This window comes from Astatotilapia calliptera, chromosome 1, assembly GCF_900246225.1.
Source record: "Astatotilapia calliptera chromosome 1, fAstCal1.2, whole genome shotgun sequence".
NCBI lineage: Eukaryota > Metazoa > Chordata > Actinopteri > Cichliformes > Cichlidae > Astatotilapia > Astatotilapia calliptera.
This window is the reverse complement of record NC_039302.1, coordinates 8,142,455-8,163,177: the sequence shown is the minus strand read 5'-3', so window position 1 is coordinate 8,163,177 and position 20,723 is coordinate 8,142,455. Positions and strand designations below refer to the sequence as shown.

Below are 20,723 nucleotides of genomic sequence, written 5' to 3'. Positions count from 1 at the left end.
GTTTAAAATGGATGGAAATTGCAATACTTGGACTTGAATCATTTTTTGATCATTTTATACTACAATGATGAAATGATTTCCACAGTCCTAACATCTACTGCATTGTGGTATCCATCCACTCACGTCTTTATTTTCCTTCATGCATGTTATCACTGATGTAGTTTTGCTACACACTGTCCTCCCACTGACCTCAAATCACTATTCTGCTAATGTGTGATGCCACCACCAAGAGCACCATTAGGACTCCTGTGTGTGTTTGTGTGTAGAGAGCAAGAGAAGAAGAGTGTCTGCACCATGTCCCTGTTTGATTTGTCCTTCACTTCTCCTGTTGTAATAATAGACTCTAGCAACGCCAGTAATTTGTGTGTTCAGCAGTAGATAACCTTCAGTGTTTGTCCTCTTCACAAAGTGATGTAAACTGCTTTCTTTCCTATCTGATGTTGAATCTTATAAAAATCTGATTTGAAAGCCCCCCCCGGATTACAATTCCTGGTTAGCAAGTGCCTCTGTGTGAGTCTAATCCAGTGCTCCTCTGTGTAGCGAGCTAGTAGTTTGTAGTTTATGTGTGTTATTATTTTGTGATGTATTAGAAACATAATTATCGTGGTTGTTCTTCCAGGCGCACGCGCACCTCGAGCACTTGTTGACCAGAAGTCTTCAGTGATCAAACACAGTCCGACTGTGAAAAGAGAATCGCCCTCTCCTCAGGGCCGGGTAAACAACACAAGGTAGTAAACGATTTTAGATTAAAAGTATTTCTTAATTCTTTTGTATTTGTTAAGCTAAAGGCTTTAGATTGGATGCATTTTAATTGTTGTGTAATTGCTGTTTAGTGTGACTGAACCTGTGTTATGTCCATTCAGTGAGAACCAGCAGTTCCTTAAGGAAGTAGTGCAGAGTGTTCTGGATGGTCAGGGAGTGGGCTGGCTCAATATGAAAAAGGTGCGCCGCCTGTTGGAGAACGAGCAGCTTCGTGTGTTTGTGCTGAGTAAGCTGAACAGAGCCGTCCAGTCGGAGGAAGACGCCAGGCAGGAGATCATTCGGGATGTGGTGAGATCTTTGTTCTTATTCATTATTCCATGACAGCGCTTGCCTGTACCAGGAGTATTTTTAAACCTGGGCTATATTTTCTCATTTTGTTTAGTCTAAATGATTAATCTGGACAAAAACATTTGGAATTGGTCCAGTATTGAGCCAGAACAATATAGAAGGAAGTTCTGAAACAGTATTCTAAGGCTCTGCTGTGTTTGATATCAACCTGCCAGGCTTTTGCATATACAGATGCAACAAAATAAAGCTAACCACAGTTCCACCACTCTGCAGCATGTTAAAGCACTTATCTGTTAAAAGTGCTTGGCTGTAGGTTTTCTTCTCCTTTTTCACTAGCGGTCGTTATTTCGTTTGAAACATAATCACTGCAAAAAGTGACAAAAGAACAGCTTTTCAATAAGAGTCCTAGCCCCCCATAATGTATACACACATTAATGTATAACATTATGGTATCCTTTCTGCCCTCTCCACCCATCCCTGGTTGGTACTCTTTGAGTTTGAGTGATGGTCCCACCGTTGGCTTCCTGCAGCTGCTTCCATCACACAAGATTTTCGAGAGCAACTTATCCTGCATGTTTTTCTGGTGTATAAACACTTAGAAGAACAGTGAACTTCGAGGATTTTTTTAATTTTCAGAATATAACTATTGGAATAATAATTCCATGAGATTATATATTATATATGAAGTGTTTCAATCTGGGACTTGTTCAAAGTATTGTTTGCCTTTAATAACTGAGACTTGTTTAAGGTTTTGAAATGATAGTCTTTGACGATGGAAGCTTGTAGTGTTATTTGTATTTTTCTATTCAGTTTTTCAGTAGAAACCATGTTACTGTGTTTTGTTTCCAGGAGGTGAACAGGAAGGTGTACAAAGGCATGTTGGACATCTTGAAGTGCACCGTTTCCAGTCTGGAGCACTCCTACACTAATGCAGGCCTCGGGGGAATGGCCAGTGTATTCAGCCTGCTGGAAATAGCACGTACACATTATCAAACCAAAGGTATGCCTCATGCTTTTAACACGGAGGAGTGGAAATGAGTGAGTTAGAGGATTTATTTATTTACTTTTACTTTTCTCAGCTTGTTTAAGATTCTTTGTGCTGAGGAGTGTAACGGCAGCGAGCCTGTGCTACTAACACTTGTCCGTCTTTGCACTGTTTATATTAAGCTTTGTGTTGCATGTTAGACTTCGAAGCACTAAAAGTGTGATTTTTCTTACTTTTAATTGATTCCCAGTTTAACCCACCGCCTCTTTTGTTTTTGTGTATTTTTGATGACCTCTGTTTTTGGCCCCTTAATTTCCGTAACTCGGTAGACCCAGAAAAGCGCAAGCGAAGCCCCACAGACAGTGCTGGCAGCCCAGGGAGTAAAGAGAGTCCTTCTGGTCGTATGGAGACTGCCAGACCTCAGGGCCTTCTGAATATTCCCCACCTGCAGCTGCCACACCACACAACGGGCAAAGGAGCCCGCCATTTTGATACCCGGAGTCTGAATGAGGAGAACTTTATTGCCTCGATTGGTGTGTACACCACTCCAGCCCGGTTGCATGTGCACTGTAAAAATCCCCTCCCCCTACAAGCTCATCACCCTTAATACCAGTCTCCCTCCCCTCCTCCAGCCGTCTCAAAGAAAGATCCCCTCACTTGTTCCAGACTCAGATTCTTGCAGGGTAATAATATTCCACACATTTTGACTAAAAATAATCGCAAGAGTGGGCAGCCAAACTAAAAAACCAAAACAACAATAATAACAATAATGTTCTGCTTAGATGATTTTCGAAATTCAAATTCAGAATGAGGCCTTGGTTGCAGACATGATGAAAGCCTTGCAAAGTGTCTGGAATATATCCCTGTCTTTCAGCCTGGACTGCGTGTGCTTGTCTCCCTTCCCTTAAACATCTGTGCCCCTGTTTGCCTCCTTCCCAGAGTTCTGTCGTTAGCCTCTCGGCACCTTGAATGCATGTCATTGTTTTGGTCTTCCAATACGTAAATCTGCAGTAGTGGATGAGGGAAACCAGAGGTATGCGCATCAGTAGTCGAGACTACCCTCACTGCAGGTTTTCTGCAAGGCGTGCTGTAGAAAATAGCAGCTCCCTTTGCTCTCAGCATGGTGGGTGGAAGAATCACTCCCCAGTAAACAGTCCCAGTAAGAATGCAAATGTCACCTAAGAAGCTTTTCTATTGGTCCAGATGGAAGTAAGTGGAAAAATCTTTAATAATCTCTTCAGGATTTCAATTTCCAAAAGTTATTCTGGGTCTGTATACAGGGGACTTTCTCAGCTAAACCACCCTGACGCCTCTCCTACCCATACCCCCTTCTTTTCTTGTTAGAAGCTGCACCTTCAATTCTACAGAAAGCTGTGAGACTTGCATCCTGGCTTCTGCAACTGCTCCATTTCACATGCTGGCTAATCGGCCTCTCAACCTCATCCCATGCTCTTTTCCAAATCATCCATCTCTCTCCCTCTCTCGCTCTCTTTCTATCTCCTGATCTCTCTCTCTTGCTGTCTTACTTGTGCTCTGGAGAGCCAGACAAATGCAATAAATGCAAATCAGTGGCCTGTAATTAGAGCAAAAGCTCATTCTGACGTCACTGTGTGGCTCTCCAGGACTTTGTGCCAGGAACTACGGGTGTGTTGTAATGTTCCCTTAGTAGCTGTTACACATGATGGATTCAATGTAAAAAAAAAAAAAAAGTTCTTTTTCTATTTTTTAAAATGTTCCAGATTAAAGCAGAGCTACATGCAAACATTACAAAATACCTTCCGTCAATATTGACAGATTCTCAATGCTTACTTTGTTTTGCTTTTGATTTTGATGCTCATCCACCATACATGCCTTTTCAACCAGCTCTCTGACTCTCTCTCTGTCTTTCTCTCCTTGCTTGCAATGCATCTTGGGTAGAATTGTGGAGCAAGCACCAGGATAAGCAAAAAGCTATGGAAAAACAACAGAGTAAGAGACTTTTCACACACCCAAAAAAACCCAACAAAAAAGGATTAGGGTGTTCAGCTGCTGACCTTTTTTTCCTGCTGCCTTCTGTCTACCTTTTCAAACTTACCAGGATCTTTTATACATGAATAAATAAAAAAGAAATGAAGGAGAATAACCCAAGAAATATAGTTACACAGGTCTTGATTTTACTCTTACAAATAAAATGTGTATCAGGCTGTTTTTTCTATAAAATAATTAAGGCTAAAGCATTTTACACAAATACAATACTTTTAGGGAAAAGAAAGCATTTTATTTTCAAAAATGCCATGCTGTGTTTAATAGAGACTGTTTCCAAAATCTTGTGGAACTTAATTGACATTTTTTTTTAAAAAAAAGGGGGAATTTCAATATGTCATTTTGTTTTACCAGTGTGTTTCTTTTTCCTTGCAAACATGCATTATGATGAACAGAGATGAATACCTGCTGCCCTGTCCTCCTCTTTTAACTGTATTCTTTCCAGTTTCAAGTGGCTTGCTGTAAACTGTGTGTTTGCAGCCAATATTTCACAGGTACACTTAAAAGCCTTATGAAATGTTAGAAAAGTTAAACGTCACAAAATCACGGGGGGGGGGGGGAATGAAAAAGGAACAAGGAAGGGTCAGGATGTACTCGTCACCATCTGCACCTGCGGAGGTGATGGAACAAATTGCAAATCACACTTGAAACAGAAAATGTCTCCTTTACCGTCCATCAGTTTGTCTGCATGCCTAACTGCCTGTGTCTGTTTTTGGTGTAACTTGGGCCACATTTGCAGCATTGACTGAGACTTAATGTCACACGCTCTGGCAGTTTTGTTTTCATTTGTAACTTTTTCCCAATTTTACTGCACTCTGCTTGCCCCTTCTGTCTTTTCTCTGTCTGGTCTTGAACAACTTAAGCTGTTTTTTTGTTTGTTTTTTTTTCATTATAACACCAGTATTTTATATGGAAAGATAAAAATAAAATAATTAGAACTTTTTTTTTTTTTTTAAAGATGCAGGAATTATTAATTTTTCTTCTTACAGTATTTTTCAGCTAGAATGAGGTTAAGGCACCAAGTCTTTGATACCAAACTTTGATAAGCTAGTGTTATACTGTATGCTTTGCTGTGCACAAGTGCAATGCAATGTTTAAATTGAGGCTTTGGCACTTCAGATGGATGTAGCGTCAGTGTCGCTGTGCTGTGCTGGTTTTGAGTGAGGCGGCTCTGAATAAGGTAAGAAGGCAGCGTAGTTGTCTTCATGAAAATGTGCTTATAATCATGCCTATTTTGCAGGGTCAGAAGGAGCAAAGCAGCAGCGCCCCCAGGTGACAGATGCAGAGGAGAAGAAGTCCCAAATCAGTGCTGATAGTGGCCTGAGTGTAACATCTGGATCTCAGGTTTGTATATGCAGCACTGTGCGAAAACATGTGTGAAGCATAGAGAAGATTAAACTAGGTTTAAAATATAAAAGCTTAATAGTTCAATCTAATTCCCCAGTCTTTGTATATGTTTTTGCCAGAGCCTGTAATTCTTGTAGTATTCAAGTTTTGATGTTGTTTCCCTTGAAAATACCATTACATATAAAAATACCAATGTATTGTTTTTTGTTTTTTTTTCTTTTGGGTTACAGAAGAGTGACACTGAATCTGTAGCAAGCTCAGAGCCACCAATCCTGACAAGGAGCACCAGCCAGGACTCAGAGGCCAGCACAGTGGTAGGGCATGGCCAACTCAGATATTAGTCACTAAATTTCGGTTTATTCCACCTACAAAGTAATTAAAAAAAAAAAAAAGAAGCAAGAAATGTGGGTGGTATGTGTTAGCATATTGTTAGCTGTAATAAAACAAACCAGTCCTCTGAGAGCTATGACGTTGCTGTTGCTAGGTTATAGATTTAGTGAAGACTGAAAATGCCAAATGTCCTTAGATGATGAGTTTTCAGCCTCTCCATGAACAAAAGTAATTATATAAAAATGATGCAGATGTCATTCTCAAAGAGTGCAACCATTTAAAAACATGTAGTCATCATACAGTGATGTTAAGAAGAATGAAAATGGGCACCTCACAGTCACTGAATATCATGGAGTCAAATCTGAGGCTATTGGTTCTCCAGCTAAAGCTTGTAGGGCAGTAGGACAATGATCCCAAGCACAGCAGTGAATCTACAGCAGAGCAGCTGAAAAAGAAAAGAATTAAGATGTTGCAATGGACCAGTTGAAGCCCAGACCTCACTATGATTGAAATGATGTGGTTGGTCTTTATCAGAGCTGTGCATAGAAGAAATGCACATAAACCTCAATGAACAGAAACAGCAGTATCAGAGTAAAGAAGTGTGTTGTGGCCAAACTTCTTCCACAATGTGAGAGGTTGATAAAAGTACACAGGAAAAAAAAACATAATTTCAAGGTATATCTGATTAAGGTGGTTTTTTAAAACTGGTGTAGTGCTGGGTTAAGATGAGGAATATGTTGCATAACTGTTTAAGTTATTTTGCGTGATTGTGCTTTTTTCTTTTTTTTCTTTTTTTAATGTTTTTTAGTAACTAAATACTCCCAAGAATAAACCTTCCCCACTTCTGTATTGTTCTTACACCTTGGTTCTTACTTTGTAGATAAGCAATAGCTCTGGAGAAACTCTCGGAGCTGACAGTGATCTGAGCAGCACAGCAGGCGATGGCCTTGGCGGGAGAACCGCCCCTCATTTAACTCAGTCCAGGGGGACTCTTTCTGACAGCGAGATTGAAACCAACCCAGCCACCAGCTCAGTGTTTGTAAGTAAAGGACTCACTGCTTTGTTTATGACTTCACAAGTTAAAATAAGTGAAAGCTTCACAAAAGGTACTGGGCCTTGGTGGGATTTCAAGGTTCAGTTGAAGTTCAGTCACAACCAGTAGAGGTTAAAACTTGAAAAAGTTGAAGTGGAAAATAGTTTTTGTTTCTTTAACTAAGATTAAACTAAGGAAACCTACATCTTCCAGCAATTCAGTGTTCGTGTTGCGTTAAAACCCAAGTGGTGTCAACGTATTTAAATGAATTTAAGCTAGTTTTCTATATTTGCACATTTGCGAACATATTTGGGGTTATTGTAATAACTTCTGATTCACTTTGTCTTTTTTCCAAAGGGGAAGACCCATACTCTGAAACCTGGTGTAAAAGATCATTTACCTGCCTTGGCAAAGGGGCTGCCTGCACAGCCCATCGAGGACACCAGTATGAGGATTTACCTTTTCGAAGGCCTGCTGGGTAGGCTCCTGCTCTCTTGTTCTAAGGCTTTCTCTTACAGTTTGCTCCAACAGCTGATGCTTGGTAAAAACTTGCTTTCTGTTCTTTGTTGCTGTACTAACAACTTAAAATTGGTCCTTCCACTAAAGTAAAGACTGAAGCACTTTCAGTTACCCCTTACTTACTTTAACTTACGCAACTTCCTAATTTGGTTTGCCAGTTAATGTAATCACAGTGAACTTTCACTAATTTGGGAGTTGCTTATAATAGAGCAAAGCAGAAGTCAGACATGTGATGATTTAGGATTATGTAATGTTAAATGCTACAAACCAGTAAACTACAGCTAAAGGTTAAAAGCTGTTTTGTTTTGTCTAAAAAAATAAAATAAACTGTAAAGATAATTGTAATAATAGTAGTAGCCCACTACATGCCAGTATAACAGTTTCAGTGTTCTCCATTGATTCTTCAAGTGTCTGGAACGCCACTGAAGGCTCAGACATCACTCCTCCAAAAAACATTCCCTCATTTGATGCTTTCATCATGGTGGTTCAGAGTGCTGTTGACTTTGGACTCAATGGAGTCCAACATCTCCATAGATATACATTTGGTTAAAATTTTTGGTGACTTTATATAAAAGCGTATACAGATATTTCTAATTGTGAAGCCCCTCCCACAAAGCCTTATAGCTGGAACAATTGTCATCTTTGATCACTCCCATTATTAAGATAGAAATGCTTTATTCTCTGCCAGGTTTTTCCTTTAATTTGTCACTCCTTCCTAACCTGTGCAAATGACTAATTTTCTTTGCTGAAGGTGGCACTTGTCTGTGACTTTTTCTGAATGACTGTAATTTAGAACACCAGAAAAAATGGTATCTAACTGTGACTCTGTGTAACAAAACAGAATGTCAAACTAAAGTAAGAACGTAAGATAGTGGCTCATCTCCTTGAGTGCTGTTATAAAATAACAAGCCAGCCAAGTTCTAGATCTGTGAATATCTGGGCTTGCTTTGTCCATTTCTCCTTGTTTTTGTTCGTCTCGTGTGGGTTTCGACCCGCTCCGCTTTTGTTGTTGCCATTAAACCTACTCACCTCTTCGCCTAACCCCCTCCTGCTTTTGCTGCTTTTTTTCCCTCCTGCTGCTCCTCATGGGGAATTCTTCCAGGCCGTGATAAGAGCTCCGTTTGGGATCAACTAGAGGATGCTGCCATGGAAACCTTTTCACTAAGTAGGGCTGATCTCTTGCCTTTGCCCTTTAATTCCTTTGTGTTTGTGGAGCGTATCCACGGTTCACCCCAGCTAGCTCTGTGTTTAATCTCTGTGGGGTTTTCTTTTTTCCTTGCACATCTGTGTTAAACATACAGAGGGGTAGAGCATGTAAGCAATAGGAAGATGTCTCACAGGAAGATCACAGTTAAACTAGGAGCTTTTAGTTAATGTTTCTTTGATTTTTCTGTTCACAAACATTTTCCCTCTAACTTTTATTTTAACCTAACAGCCTAACATTTCATGGGTTTGCACACTGAATGAGTGTTACCTTTAAGTGCTGGTAGAGATGTAATTACCAGCTGAACACACTCAAGCAACCAGCTGATGAGTGATACTGTTAAATGTCAAGATTCCTAGTGACCAATTACCACATTGTAATAGGGGTGAGAAAAAATGATGTAATGGAAAGTGAAAGCAACTAATTTGAGGCTAAAGGGGGAAAAAAGCTCCACTAACTTGTTATTTTGGAAAGGTTACAAAAACCGCACTCAAAAGCTGCAGCAGACAACACTGTACCTGCTGTGTGTGTGTGTGTGTGTGTGTGTGTGTGTGTGTGTGCGCGTGTGTGTGCGCGTGTGTGCGTGCGCGTGTGTGTGCGCGTGCGCGTGTGTGTGCGTGTGCGTGTGTGTGTGTGTGTGCGTGCCAAACCATTTTGGTTTAGTTTTCATTTGACCTGTTTTGATGTGCGCTTAATTATGCTCATCCAAATGTTCCAGTAAACCTTATTGTGTGTAAGATGTGTTAACGACCAGCATGTATCAGACCCCGATACACGCATATTTTCTCCTGTTATAGAAATGTATGCAAATCTTTGAAAGAGCTTGGTGGCTGCATGTGGTGTAGTTTGTGTTAATATGTTACCAGCCAAGGTGCAGACAGAAGCTTTTCAAATTTTGGGGAGCTTCATCTGTCTTCTTGATGTTTCTAGGTAAGGAGCGCTCCACACTTTGGGACCAGGTGCAGTTCTGGGAGGATGCCTTCTTAGATGCTGTTATGTTGGAGCGTGAGGGCATGGGCATGGACCAAGGACCTCAGGAGATGATTGAAAGGTTCCACTTGGCCATTGTTTTAGTTCAGCCAGTGTGATTTATGTTAATTTTCATATGCTTTTTTTTTTTTCTCTTGGTCTTGGTTTTTTCACTATGTTGCATCACCGTTTTCATATCTACTCCATGGAACTCATTGTGGACTGTGAATAAGTTCTTCTGTGTTGCATGTCGACACAGATACCTGTCACTGGGAGAACATGACCGCAAGCGCCTGGAGGATGATGAAGACAGACTTTTGGCCACCCTGCTGCACAACATGATTGCATACATGCTAATGATGAAAGTATGGAGTGCTTTTTGTCAGTTCATTCAAAGCACAGTAAAACTGTTTGTTAATATACACAAATTTTTGTTTCCCTGTGAATATGTCAGCCTTTGAGGTTTGTGTTTGTTTGTTTTCATGTAGGTGAGCAAAAATGACATCAGGAAGAAAGTGAGGCGCCTGATGGGCAAGTCCCACATCGGCCTCACGTATAGCCAAGAGATCAACGAGATACTTGACAAACTGGCTCAAATGGTAAAAATTTGTATTCGTTTTATTTCACCCAGTTAAACTTCAGTTCATTGTTTTGATGAAATATGTGCTGAACTACATTTGCAGAACGGCCGAGAGCTGTCCATCAGGCCCAGCGGAAGCCGTCACATCAAGAAACAAACATTTGTTGTTCATGCTGGCACTGATACTACAGGAGACATCTTTTTCATGGAGGTATGCAAAGTCTGCATTTTATGTGTACTGTCTCCCTAATGACTTGGTCACATTAGAGTAAAAATAAGAGGGCATTCTGCTTGTGACTAGGAAGAATTTGTGGTTTGTCAGATTGATTACTAGTTACAACTTTTTGCTCACAGGTTGAGCACGTAACCGCCGTCAACCTCCGGATAATTGCACAGGTTGCCTGTTGGGAACAACCGATCTCCAAACAATCATTTTCTGACTTGGTCTGATTGTAACAAACTCAAACAGATTGTGTATCTCGTTGCAGCAGGGGACTCAACTGTTACTGGTCCTAGATAAAAGCAAGTTTGCAGAGTGCTTATATTATTTTGCAGTTAAATTGGTGTAATGCAGCAACTGTGTCACTATTTGTGAAGTAATTTCAGATGGTTGAGGTTCTGGCTAGACTCTAAATGTAAGTAGATGATGTGCATTTCTGTGTATGCAAATGGCAACAGATTTGTAAATTTCACATTATCATAAATGGAGTTTGTTTAACTGCCGACTTGACCTCCAACCAATAGCAGATTGAGACCATTTCACTGCCAAATTGGCGCACTAAAGTTGCAACCATTGTTGGTTGCAGACTTAGTCCCTGTCTTTGACGTAACCATTTCATAGATGTGATTGGAAGCTCCGCAGTAATGCGGACGCTGCACCGGTCCGTTGTGGTGAAGAGGGAGCTGAGTGTAAAAGCGAAGCTCTCAATTTACCGGTCGATCTACGTCCCTACCCTCACCTATGGCCACGAGCTGTGGGTAGTGACCGAAAGAACGAGATCGCGGATACAAGCGGCAGAAATGAGCTTCCTCCGAAGGGTGGCTGGCCTCTCCCTTAGAGATAGGGTGAGAAGTTCGGCCATCCGGGAGGGGCTCAGAGTAGAGCAGTTGCTGCTCCACATCGAAAGGAGCCAGCTGAGGTGGTTCGGGCATCTGACAAGGATGCCCCCTGGGCGCCTCCTGGGTGAGGTGTTCCAGGCATGTCCCACCGGGAGGAGGCCCCGGGGCAGACCCAGGACACGCTGGAGAGATTATATCTCTCGGCTGGCCTGTGAACGCCTTGGTATTCCCCCGGATAAGCTGGAGGAGGTGGCTGGGGAGAGGGAGGTCTGGGCCTCTTTGCTTAGGCTGCTGCCCCTGCGACCCGGCCCCGGACAAAGCGGATGAGGATGGATGGATGGAGATTGGAAGCTCATTACACAGTCGCAGTAATTTTAGGTCATGTTGTGGTCTTAAACCACTGTTTTCACCAGTGTGCCTGTAGCATAACGCAAAGGTTGTAGCAAAGGATATTTTTCTAAAATATCAAATGGTCTCAGAGTGTCTGAAACTTTCCTGAACATAGAAATAGTGTGCTTATTTTACTTGTGCTTTATTGTTCCAGGTTTGCGATGATTGCATAGTCCTGCGCAGCAACATCGGTACCGTTTATGAACGCTGGTGGTACGAGAAACTCATCAACATGACCTACTGCCCCAAGACCAAGGTGCTGTGTCTCTGGAGACGCAACGGCCAAGAGACGCAGCTGAATAAGTTCTATACCAAAAAGGTCAGAGGCTTCTTGTGTCTGCATCTCTTGTGTTAAATGATGCAGACACATCATCTTCTTAAGAGATGTGTCTGCATCTCTTAAGAAGATTCTAAAATCGAATAACTTTCTGATTGCTTTCCAGTGTCGTGAACTCTACTACTGTGTTAAAGACAGTATGGAAAGGGCTGCAGCAAGACAGCAAAGCATTAAACCAGGTATGGAGTGAGTTAGAGCAACCACAGGCTCCTTTTTGCATCTTATTTCATTCATTATTCTCTTTAACATGGACATTGTTTCTTTTGACAGTTTGATTGTTGAGTAGTACAAAATAGTATTTTATTTTGATTAATTAAATATTTTAGAGCAGTCAGTATTGCATAGATATAGATATGTTGATAATAACACAAAACATGGACAGACCTAAAGTTTAATAAAGCACTGCTGCAGTTTTGAAATTTCCAAGTACTTCCAGGTTGTTTAAGGTAAGAAGAACATGTGACAAGCTTTCAGACATTCCTGTTCCTGTGTCCATCCTTCAGGTCCCGAACTGGGCGGCGAGTTCCCCGTCCAGGACATGAAGACTGGTGAAGGTGGACTACTGCAGGTCACACTGGAGGGAATCAACCTTAAATTCATGCACAGCCAGGTAAGAGACCAGTTCTACTGCAAAGAAACTGCGTCTCATCTCACAGAAGGGCATGACAATGTAGAATCACTCATGATGGTTCAGACTTCATCGTCCTTCTGTCCACCCTCTCCGCTCGTCTCTCGTGTTTGCCTCTGAATCATTTCCTTTCATCGTGTGACGTCTTCCTCTATCACTAAGAAAATCCTTACAACACATTTGATTGGCATCTACTCATACCTGTTTTTCCCATAGAGGAAGAATTCCTGTTTGTGCTTTTGCTTTTTTTGGATTTGGCCCCCCCCCCCCCCCCCCCCCCCCCCCCCCCGTTTCTGTGTGTGTGTGTGAGAGAGAGAGAGAGATTGTGTGCATGTCTTTGCCAAAAAATGAACCCATCCTTCCACACAAGTTTCTTTCGACATCTGTGGTGCTCGGATTTCATGTTGAGTTACTGTGTGGGAGGAGATGTTAATCTGTTCGTGTGTGTGTAAGAGTGACGTTCCACAGTGGTAAGACGGATGACCTTGAGAAAAGACTTTTCATTAATAATTGGCTATTTTATAGCAACCTTTGATTTTAAGTTTGGACCCCTTGAACATCTTCATGTGTTGTCTTCATGTCTGAGCAGTAGTGATAGTTGGGTGCTTTGTTTCCACAGGTTCATTTAAAATGTGTAGCTCTGATTGAACTATGCTGAATAATACAAATTAGGGGTAGAAGTGTTCATTGTTAGATACCCACTATCTTTAAACTGGCATCAGTTCACCCGAGGTCCTACGTTTTTTTGTTTTTGTTTTTGTTTTTTCCTTTTAGAAAATTCTGCAGCAGTGGTGTTCTGGGTAATTTGGACGGTCCATCACACTGCAGAGACGTGTCATTGGACCCACTTTCCACCCCCCAAAAACTGAAATATAATTTTTCTGTTACCGCATAAATTTCTCCCATTTTAATTACATGCACTGCAGTATTATGCAAAAGACTTAATTGTACCTTGTTATATTTTGGATGTTGTGATTAATTAGAAGCAAAATGCCCAAACCCAAGTTTTTGGGATAGTACTGTATCCGGTTGTTCAGTGATGACGCGACGAATCCTACTTCCGGGTCTAAAGTAGCCTGCGTTTAATATGGCTTTTGTGTTGTTAACATGTTTAATGTTATGTATTTTCTTCTATTTGATCTCAAAAAGCTCCTAAAACAGTCAGTGATCCCTGTTGACCTCCCTCGGCTTTTATTACCGCTAATCATTTATTTAAGCTCAGTTTTTAAAACCTTAGGATGTAACTACAGCCCAGCCCATGCAGCAGTATATGAATGACTAACCTCGTATTGTGGATGGATTGTTCTCCTGGCTGAAGTTTGGTCCTTTTACAGCATCCTGCCATGCGATTACATTTGTTCCTGACCACCGAGAACACTCACGTTAACTTTTATAGAGTGGAAAAAAAGTTAGCTTGTTTATATTATGCTAACATAGCTGTGTCGCTAGTGGTCACGTAGCACATCATTATATACCAGCTAGCCAAACTTCAGTAACCCTACAAACGTCACTGCTGTTTAGTTTTCTGTCTTCATTTATGCTGGAAGTGATAGCAGAGCTGTACGTTTTAATTTGTTTCCAAAACCCCACAGTCAGGACATGCTATATTGTATTTAGATAGAAGCTAGCGAGCTAACTCCCTGCTAACTTCTAACTCCGTTAAATGTCATAAATTCCGTTTTCATGGATGCCTGGATGTTAAACTCAATTGTTACACCTGGTAGAGCAGAACGCTGATCATTTTATTAAAGATGAAAGACTTTAGACAGTTTTTCAACTCTCAGTAATGCCATAGTGATCGTTTGATATATGGACCTGCAGCGGAGTTTAGACCCAGACACGGCTAGTGATGTCAGACTTAACGACCGGATATCAGTACTCAAAATGAGGAACTTTGTTCTATTTAGTTTTAATTCATGATGGTGCCCAATACAATACCAGTCAAAATTTTGGGCATAGTGAGGGCATGCATATTTCTCATGAACTGAATTTAATAAAAATCTGATGCAAAATTACACAAAATTAAACTCTTTGAAACTCCCAAGTGTTTTGGAAAATGTAAATGTCTTAAAATTCAGTCTAAACAAGAAAAAATATTATAATTTAGTTTTTCTCTCAGTGAGCTACTATTGATTTATCTTAAACAATTATGTAGTAGAAAAGTAAGGTATACCCAAGATACACATATTTGGTGGACAGCGCAGTACTACAGCAAAACGAGCTCAACTTACTGTTGGTCAGTGAATAACTCTACAGTAACTATTCACAAATCACAGTAGAGATAAAATGTGGATAATAACCAAAAATAAAGAAACAACCTAGTGTATGCAAACTATTGACTGTAGATATATACATGTGTGTAAATGTTTGGCTGGTCAGCAATCATAGACTGTATATTAAAGACGGATATAGCCACGGTGATATTGTAGACCCTGTTTATGAAGTGTCGACTTGAACATTTTGGCCCTTGTCATCTTGATTTCTTTGAAACCAGACATGACAAGTAGATCCAACCAAGGAACTGACAGGCACCTTAAATAATAGCCTGCTTTAATACTTTATGGGACACTAATTGGCAAAATGCTTTTAATTTTGTGTTAAATAAGAACTGAAACGAACAATTGAGACAATAAAGTAATCAGAAAATATATAAGATCATAGATCAAGTGAGAAATGGGACTGTTTTCCACTTAACTTTTACATATTCAGTTGGTTTTGCAGCCAGAGGAAACAACCCCTGGTGGCCATTAGAAAGACTGCAGGTTTAAAACTAGAACCTAGTTAACCACCTCCATCGTCCACACTGCTCCACATCGGTCTGCCACCCTTCACCCCCCCAACTCTCCTTCTCAGGCCTGAAACCCTTTCAATAACCTGTTCTCCACACTCTGCACAGTCGTACACTACCCCGCTCTGACTTGCAGCACCTCTGCTCAACATCCCATCAACGACCCGTTCAGTCCTGCAGTAATTATTCATCTTCTTCAGTGTGTATGTGTTTAGAAGGATTTTTATCTATCAATCACATCTAGCTAGCTTTGGCTCATGGTGTAGCAGCTTTCACATCAAAATGTGTGTAAACTTTGTTTTGCTACACAGCCAGGTGTGCTAATATTGAGCTGTGGGGTTCAAAATTACTCAGATTCTAGGTATAAGTGGTAGTTTTTAATATATATATACTGCCCTCATATGATTCAGTACATTGTGGAAAAAAAATTCCCTATATGCTGAGTAACTCCATTTTTGGAAAACTTGTGGAATATCAGATGATAGTTTTGAAGTTTTTTTTGTTTTTGTTTTTAGACAGAGCCACATGATTTTTGAAATGCCAGGAAATCAAAATGACCATCTTGGTATTTTAAAGCCTAAAGGCTTCTTCCATCTTTTAAATACAGTCCATTGTCAAAACTAACAATCATGTCTACTTTCATAGTTTGTTTTTTTCCCCACCTAATGTGACAAATAATATCAAACTAGTAATATATAATTCCAGTAGCTCTGTCATATTTCAACAGACCACTATTACTAATCCCAAATACAACATGATGAATTAAAAATTTCCATGCACAGTATTTGCATCAGCTCAATAAACGTCCTCATAGATCATGTTGGGGTCAAGAAGACTAACTGAAAACTAAGCAGTGTAGTGAGCGTCCGCCTTGTTGGGTCCCTCTGCAGTGAGATGTATCAGAGGAGGCATCCTGCACATAGTGGGATTTATTGTCCATCAGTAACTACCCTCATTTATTTGTTCTGCTGTGTGAGCAAGTGGCGTTGGTGCCAGCCCTTGTTGCTGGAGGAGGAGGCATGGAGGGCTCTGGGGGGGAACTGAGATGTTTAAAGTCCAGGAAAACAGAGGTGAATCCAGTTCTTAATACCCTAGTCAAACCTCTAGTCTTCTCTTTTTTTTTCTTTTCTTTTTTTTTGTTGTCTTCTTTTTTTTCTTTCCTATTTCCTAGTAGTTTTTTGTGGGCTGAGTCCTCTGGTGATGGATTTTTTTTTTCCTTCAAATCATATTGGCTCTTGTAACCACTTAGCTGGATTTTTGATTTGAATCTGTACGAGGCTCCTGTGGACAGTGCCCTCTCAGAGTGTCGTCGAGTGTTTGTGCTCTTCTGTCCGATAATAATCCAAACCATTTCTCTCCCATGCTCTCTCCCCCTGCAAGGAGCGGAAGGTACACAACCTCTGCTGTGTTTGCTTATTAGCAGTTACATCTTATTCGGTTCCTTTTGTTTTCTCTACCTCTTTTCTTTCCTGTTGTAGCTGTATGGCAACTCTAATTTTGTGTCCTTGTCTACATTTTATATGGAACTTCCATGTATGCATCATATGGGCCATATTGCATCTTTGAGCATAAAGAAAAGATTTTTTTTTTAAAAGTATCTATGCTGTTTACACCAAACATGACAAAACTGTCCCAGTTCTGATTCATTTCATTGATGAGCCACGTTGAATCAGCGTTGAGCTTCTCCTCATTGCCCATGTATGCGTTTGATCATGGAAAATTTCTCATAGTGTGCTTTTTCTTTTCCTTTCTTAGCCGTTCAAAGCTTGCATTCCATGTGTAGCCTTTTATTTTGACCTTTCACACTGAATAAAACAAGTTTAAACATGGCTAATTCTTTAAATATGACGTGTTCACCATCCAGTGTTGTTGAGTTAATAATGTTCTGTCTTGTTTTGTTTTGTTTTTTGTTTGTTTTTAGGTTTTCATAGAGCTGAGTCACATTAAAAAGTGCAATACAGTGAAGGGAGTCTTTGTCCTGGAGGAATTTGGTAATTACACCATCTATTGATTCTAGGCCTGTACTCGGCACGGCAGTAACTCAGCTTCACGGCAAATGTATTGATGAAAGCTAATAAGGGTTCACTAAATTGGATAGCCGCCCTCCTCTGGAGCATTGAGACACTGACGTCTGCAGGCGATTAAGTGCGTCATGCATTATTTCGAGGGTGTGGTTTGCGCTTAGTCATATACAAGTGTTGAGGTTTAGAGCAAGGTAATAAAAAGCCAAAGTTTGTGAGAAATGGTGTGCGCAGTGTAGAGAAGGAAGGCTGAAACGTGTATCATAAATAGCTATGCCAGTTTGTGTAGATGTGTGAATTAAAGGGGACCTGTTCTGCTTGTTTCCAATTCAATTTTTATGTTGGAGTAATTAGTAATCCTCATTGATCTTATACTAGATTATGGTGCAAGCAGTTTAGTCTCATTTTTGCACTCTTCCTATTTAACTTTAAGCCAGCTTTCTGTGATTCGCTGCTACCCACCAACAGCAGCTTTGGACAGCGTGGCAGTAGAGTGGCTCTGCTCACAGTATAAAGATATTTGCTCTCAAACTAGTCTGAATGCTCTGATTTTGGTTCTATATATTTAAAATATTGCACATTTTTCAAATGAGAATCCACCACTGTAGTATTAACATGTAGACACACACAAACTCAGCAGAAAATAAGGACAGGGTCCCCTTTAAAGGTGCCATACAAATATTAGAAATAAAAGCATCATATTAACTGATTTTCCAGAAACGACATAATCAAAGCTTATAATGCTTGGAAATATGTAAGCATTAAGGGCATTTTGCTCATATTATGGTTTTCATTTGTTGACAAAAGCCATAAATAGATCTAAATCTCTCAAGTAACACTAGTCCCCTCGTAGCTAAATGGCAGCCTGTCCTCCATGACAGCAGTGATGTGTTCTAGCCCTGAGTTAGATAAGTTACTAGAATTTGAGCTGCCACCTTTTCAATAAGACTGTAACCTTTTTTAGATCTTAAACCATGTATTTTTTTGGCCTGGTTTAAACTGTTCCATGTTGAGTCAGCCTGAGGGAAGAGAGCAGCAGAGTCTGAATGTCTTTAAAAGCGGTCGATACTGCATCGTGCCTGATACATGAAGAGGAAGACATTTAGTCTCATTAGTAGGATGGTGTAGTGGCTAACACATTTGCCTACGGAGGAGACACAGACCCAGCCTCAGGGGGTCACAAGCTAGGTACTCGTAGTGCCAGATGAATGGGAGGGTTGCGTCACGAAGGGCATCTGGTCTAAAATCTGTGCCAAATCAGTCACACTGATCCATCCGCTGTGCGACCCCCTACTTCAGGGAGCAGCTGAAAGTACAGCTCAAGTATGAGGATTCTGTCCGACCTGAGATGCGTCACACAGTTAGTGGGTTCCTGTTAAGTTTCATGGAAAATGCAAATGTCTGACTGAATGGTGAGCAGTAGCTGTAACTCTTAAACTTGCTCAGACGTCGAGCGCCTGGCTGGGTTACTGTTGTGTCTCTGTGCTGCTTTTGTAATGTTGCCCTCATCTTTGCCACTATGAAAACCTTCATTCTCCAGCAGGTAAAGTGTCGTCACCTTTCTCCTTTCTTATTGAAACTAAACCTGTGCAGAATATTTCCTCACTCCGTCCTTTTCATAGATTTTTTTTTTTTTCTTCCCCCCTTCCTCTTTCCCCTTTTCTGTACTGCTAATTTTTCCTCTGCTTCTTCCATCACTTGCTTCGGATTCATTTCGGAGATCACCCCAGACTCCATCACTCACGTGGTCATCACTCTCTGACCATCTGTATCTCAGCAAGCGGAGATCTTAGGTGGGACAGTTAGTTTGTGGGGGTTGAGGATTTCTCAGCCCTTTCACCTGTCCAGATCTCAGCCTTTCCATCTCTGCTATGGGTTCAGTTACTAATGAAAAGTCAGCCTGACCCGTGGACAGCGACGTGGTCCCGGGTCGAAGGATTTTGGCCTCTTGTATCGACTCTTCTGTGATGTTTAACTTTGAGTTCACTGGCTGGAATGGCTTGGGGAGGTCGTCCTTTTTATTGTTTGTTTTTTCATATATTAACTTTGCGGCCTTCTTGGTCGCAAACTCTCTTGTTATGACATTTGTGCTCGTATTTGTTCATCATGTGGGCCATGAACGTCTCACCAACCAATCCAAGCTGAAATTTAACATTTTGCTTTCTTATTTGAAGACAAAGAGAACATTTGATCAGTTCATTAGTCACAATAAGGAAACGCAACATGAGCAGGATTTCACAATTGAATTTTATCTAAGCTAAAAGTAGACAGCCCCTTCTGCCCCTCAATCTGATCTTTAATTGACCTTTATGGTGAACTTTTCTTGGCCCACATCTCATTTTACACCTTGTTGAAAGTCCAACCCTATAACCACACCCCCGCCCCCTCCCAAAAGCTCTCAAATATGAACTCATTGAGGTTTCTGCTGCCTTTGAATTCTCTGTTTTGTCTCTTGCACCGGCGTAGTTCCTGAAACTAAAGAAGTGGTGATCCACAAGTACAAGACCCCGATGGTGAGTCCTCTCTTCCTTTGTCTGAAATCATGAATACATACAGCTATGTGACTGCTGAATGCCAGTGACAAGATGGACACAGCAGAAATGTTCCTTAAATAAAAGCGCTTAACTTAAGGTGCTTTCAGACCAGAGTTCATTTCATAGTTCTTTGAACTCTTGGAGTCAAAGAACTGACTTTTTTCTGTGCGTCTGCACCACATGAAGCAGGAACTCTCAAAGTTTATAGAAGATTTTTTGTGGGCTGGAGAATATCCGTGTGCGCTCTGGTGGTGCAAATGCAAACAGGAAAAAGCCCCGAAGGTAAACGTAGTTCTCGGGGCGAGCTCCCCAGTGGGCACTGGGCGTCTGTAGAGCTCTGGTCTGAAAATGCCTTTGGTTTTCATTTCATTTCGACAGTATGCTGACACAAGTGAAAGACCTGACCTGACCTCTGTGTTGATTGGATTTTTTCTTAATTTTATAGTATTAGACAGGTTCTTTTAACACAAGAAAATTGCATTTTAACCACTGTTCAAGAGGTAAACAGCAGAGTGACATCACCTGAGGTTATATAACGTTTAAAGATGCCCGCTTCCATGTATCTGTGGCTCAACGCTGCTTCTTGCCAAACCACCACACTGCAGTGCTGTAGCTTCTTTTTTGCTCAGAAAATGAGGACATTTTAGCAGTTGTAAAACCCCACGATGACATTTCTCAATAATGTGTCAAAAAGTGACACATTTCCCAACTCAAGTAAGACCATAGGATGATGAGCCTTCAGGTTAAAGGTCAAATAGTGCTTCCTATTAAAGAAGTGCAGGGACATTTAAAGATTTGTGATTTTGTACTTCTCTTTTTTTAAACTGCTCATTAAGTTGCTACGCTGATTAGTGGTTTCCAGCCAGTGGCAGGAACGTGTGTCATGATGCCAGCTCCCGTAGCGCAAATAAAACTGAAGCATTTGTA

General features: G+C 40.9%; 1 protein-coding gene across 30 annotated transcripts in view; it reads left to right on the top strand.

Moving 5' to 3' along the window:
• Positions 1 to 20,723, top strand: part of madd (MAP-kinase activating death domain) — a 54,725-nt gene that overhangs the window by 31,508 nt on the left and 2,494 nt on the right. For 11 of the 30 annotated variants that reach the window (XM_026161680.1, XM_026161808.1, XM_026161707.1 and 8 more), the window contains 20 exons: positions 620 to 728; positions 864 to 1,050; positions 1,900 to 2,050; positions 2,365 to 2,568; positions 3,953 to 4,003; positions 5,298 to 5,401; positions 5,635 to 5,718; positions 6,615 to 6,773; positions 7,125 to 7,245; positions 8,389 to 8,451; positions 9,421 to 9,541; positions 9,719 to 9,824; positions 9,948 to 10,058; positions 10,143 to 10,250; positions 11,643 to 11,807; positions 11,932 to 12,004; positions 12,329 to 12,435; positions 16,622 to 16,630; positions 17,163 to 17,232; positions 19,729 to 19,775. In XM_026161680.1, the coding sequence (XP_026017465.1) occupies positions 620 to 728; positions 864 to 1,050; positions 1,900 to 2,050; positions 2,365 to 2,568; positions 3,953 to 4,003; positions 5,298 to 5,401; positions 5,635 to 5,718; positions 6,615 to 6,773; positions 7,125 to 7,245; positions 8,389 to 8,451; positions 9,421 to 9,541; positions 9,719 to 9,824; positions 9,948 to 10,058; positions 10,143 to 10,250; positions 11,643 to 11,807; positions 11,932 to 12,004; positions 12,329 to 12,435; positions 16,622 to 16,630; positions 17,163 to 17,232; positions 19,729 to 19,775 (2,150 nt within the window). The remainder of the gene's footprint in view (positions 1 to 619; positions 729 to 863; positions 1,051 to 1,899; positions 2,051 to 2,364; positions 2,569 to 3,952; positions 4,004 to 5,297; positions 5,402 to 5,634; positions 5,719 to 6,614; positions 6,774 to 7,124; positions 7,246 to 8,388; positions 8,452 to 9,420; positions 9,542 to 9,718; positions 9,825 to 9,947; positions 10,059 to 10,142; positions 10,251 to 11,642; positions 11,808 to 11,931; positions 12,005 to 12,328; positions 12,436 to 16,621; positions 16,631 to 17,162; positions 17,233 to 19,728; positions 19,776 to 20,723) is intronic. The other 19 variants (XM_026161699.1, XM_026161907.1, XM_026161854.1 and 16 more) reach the window with 10 other exon arrangements.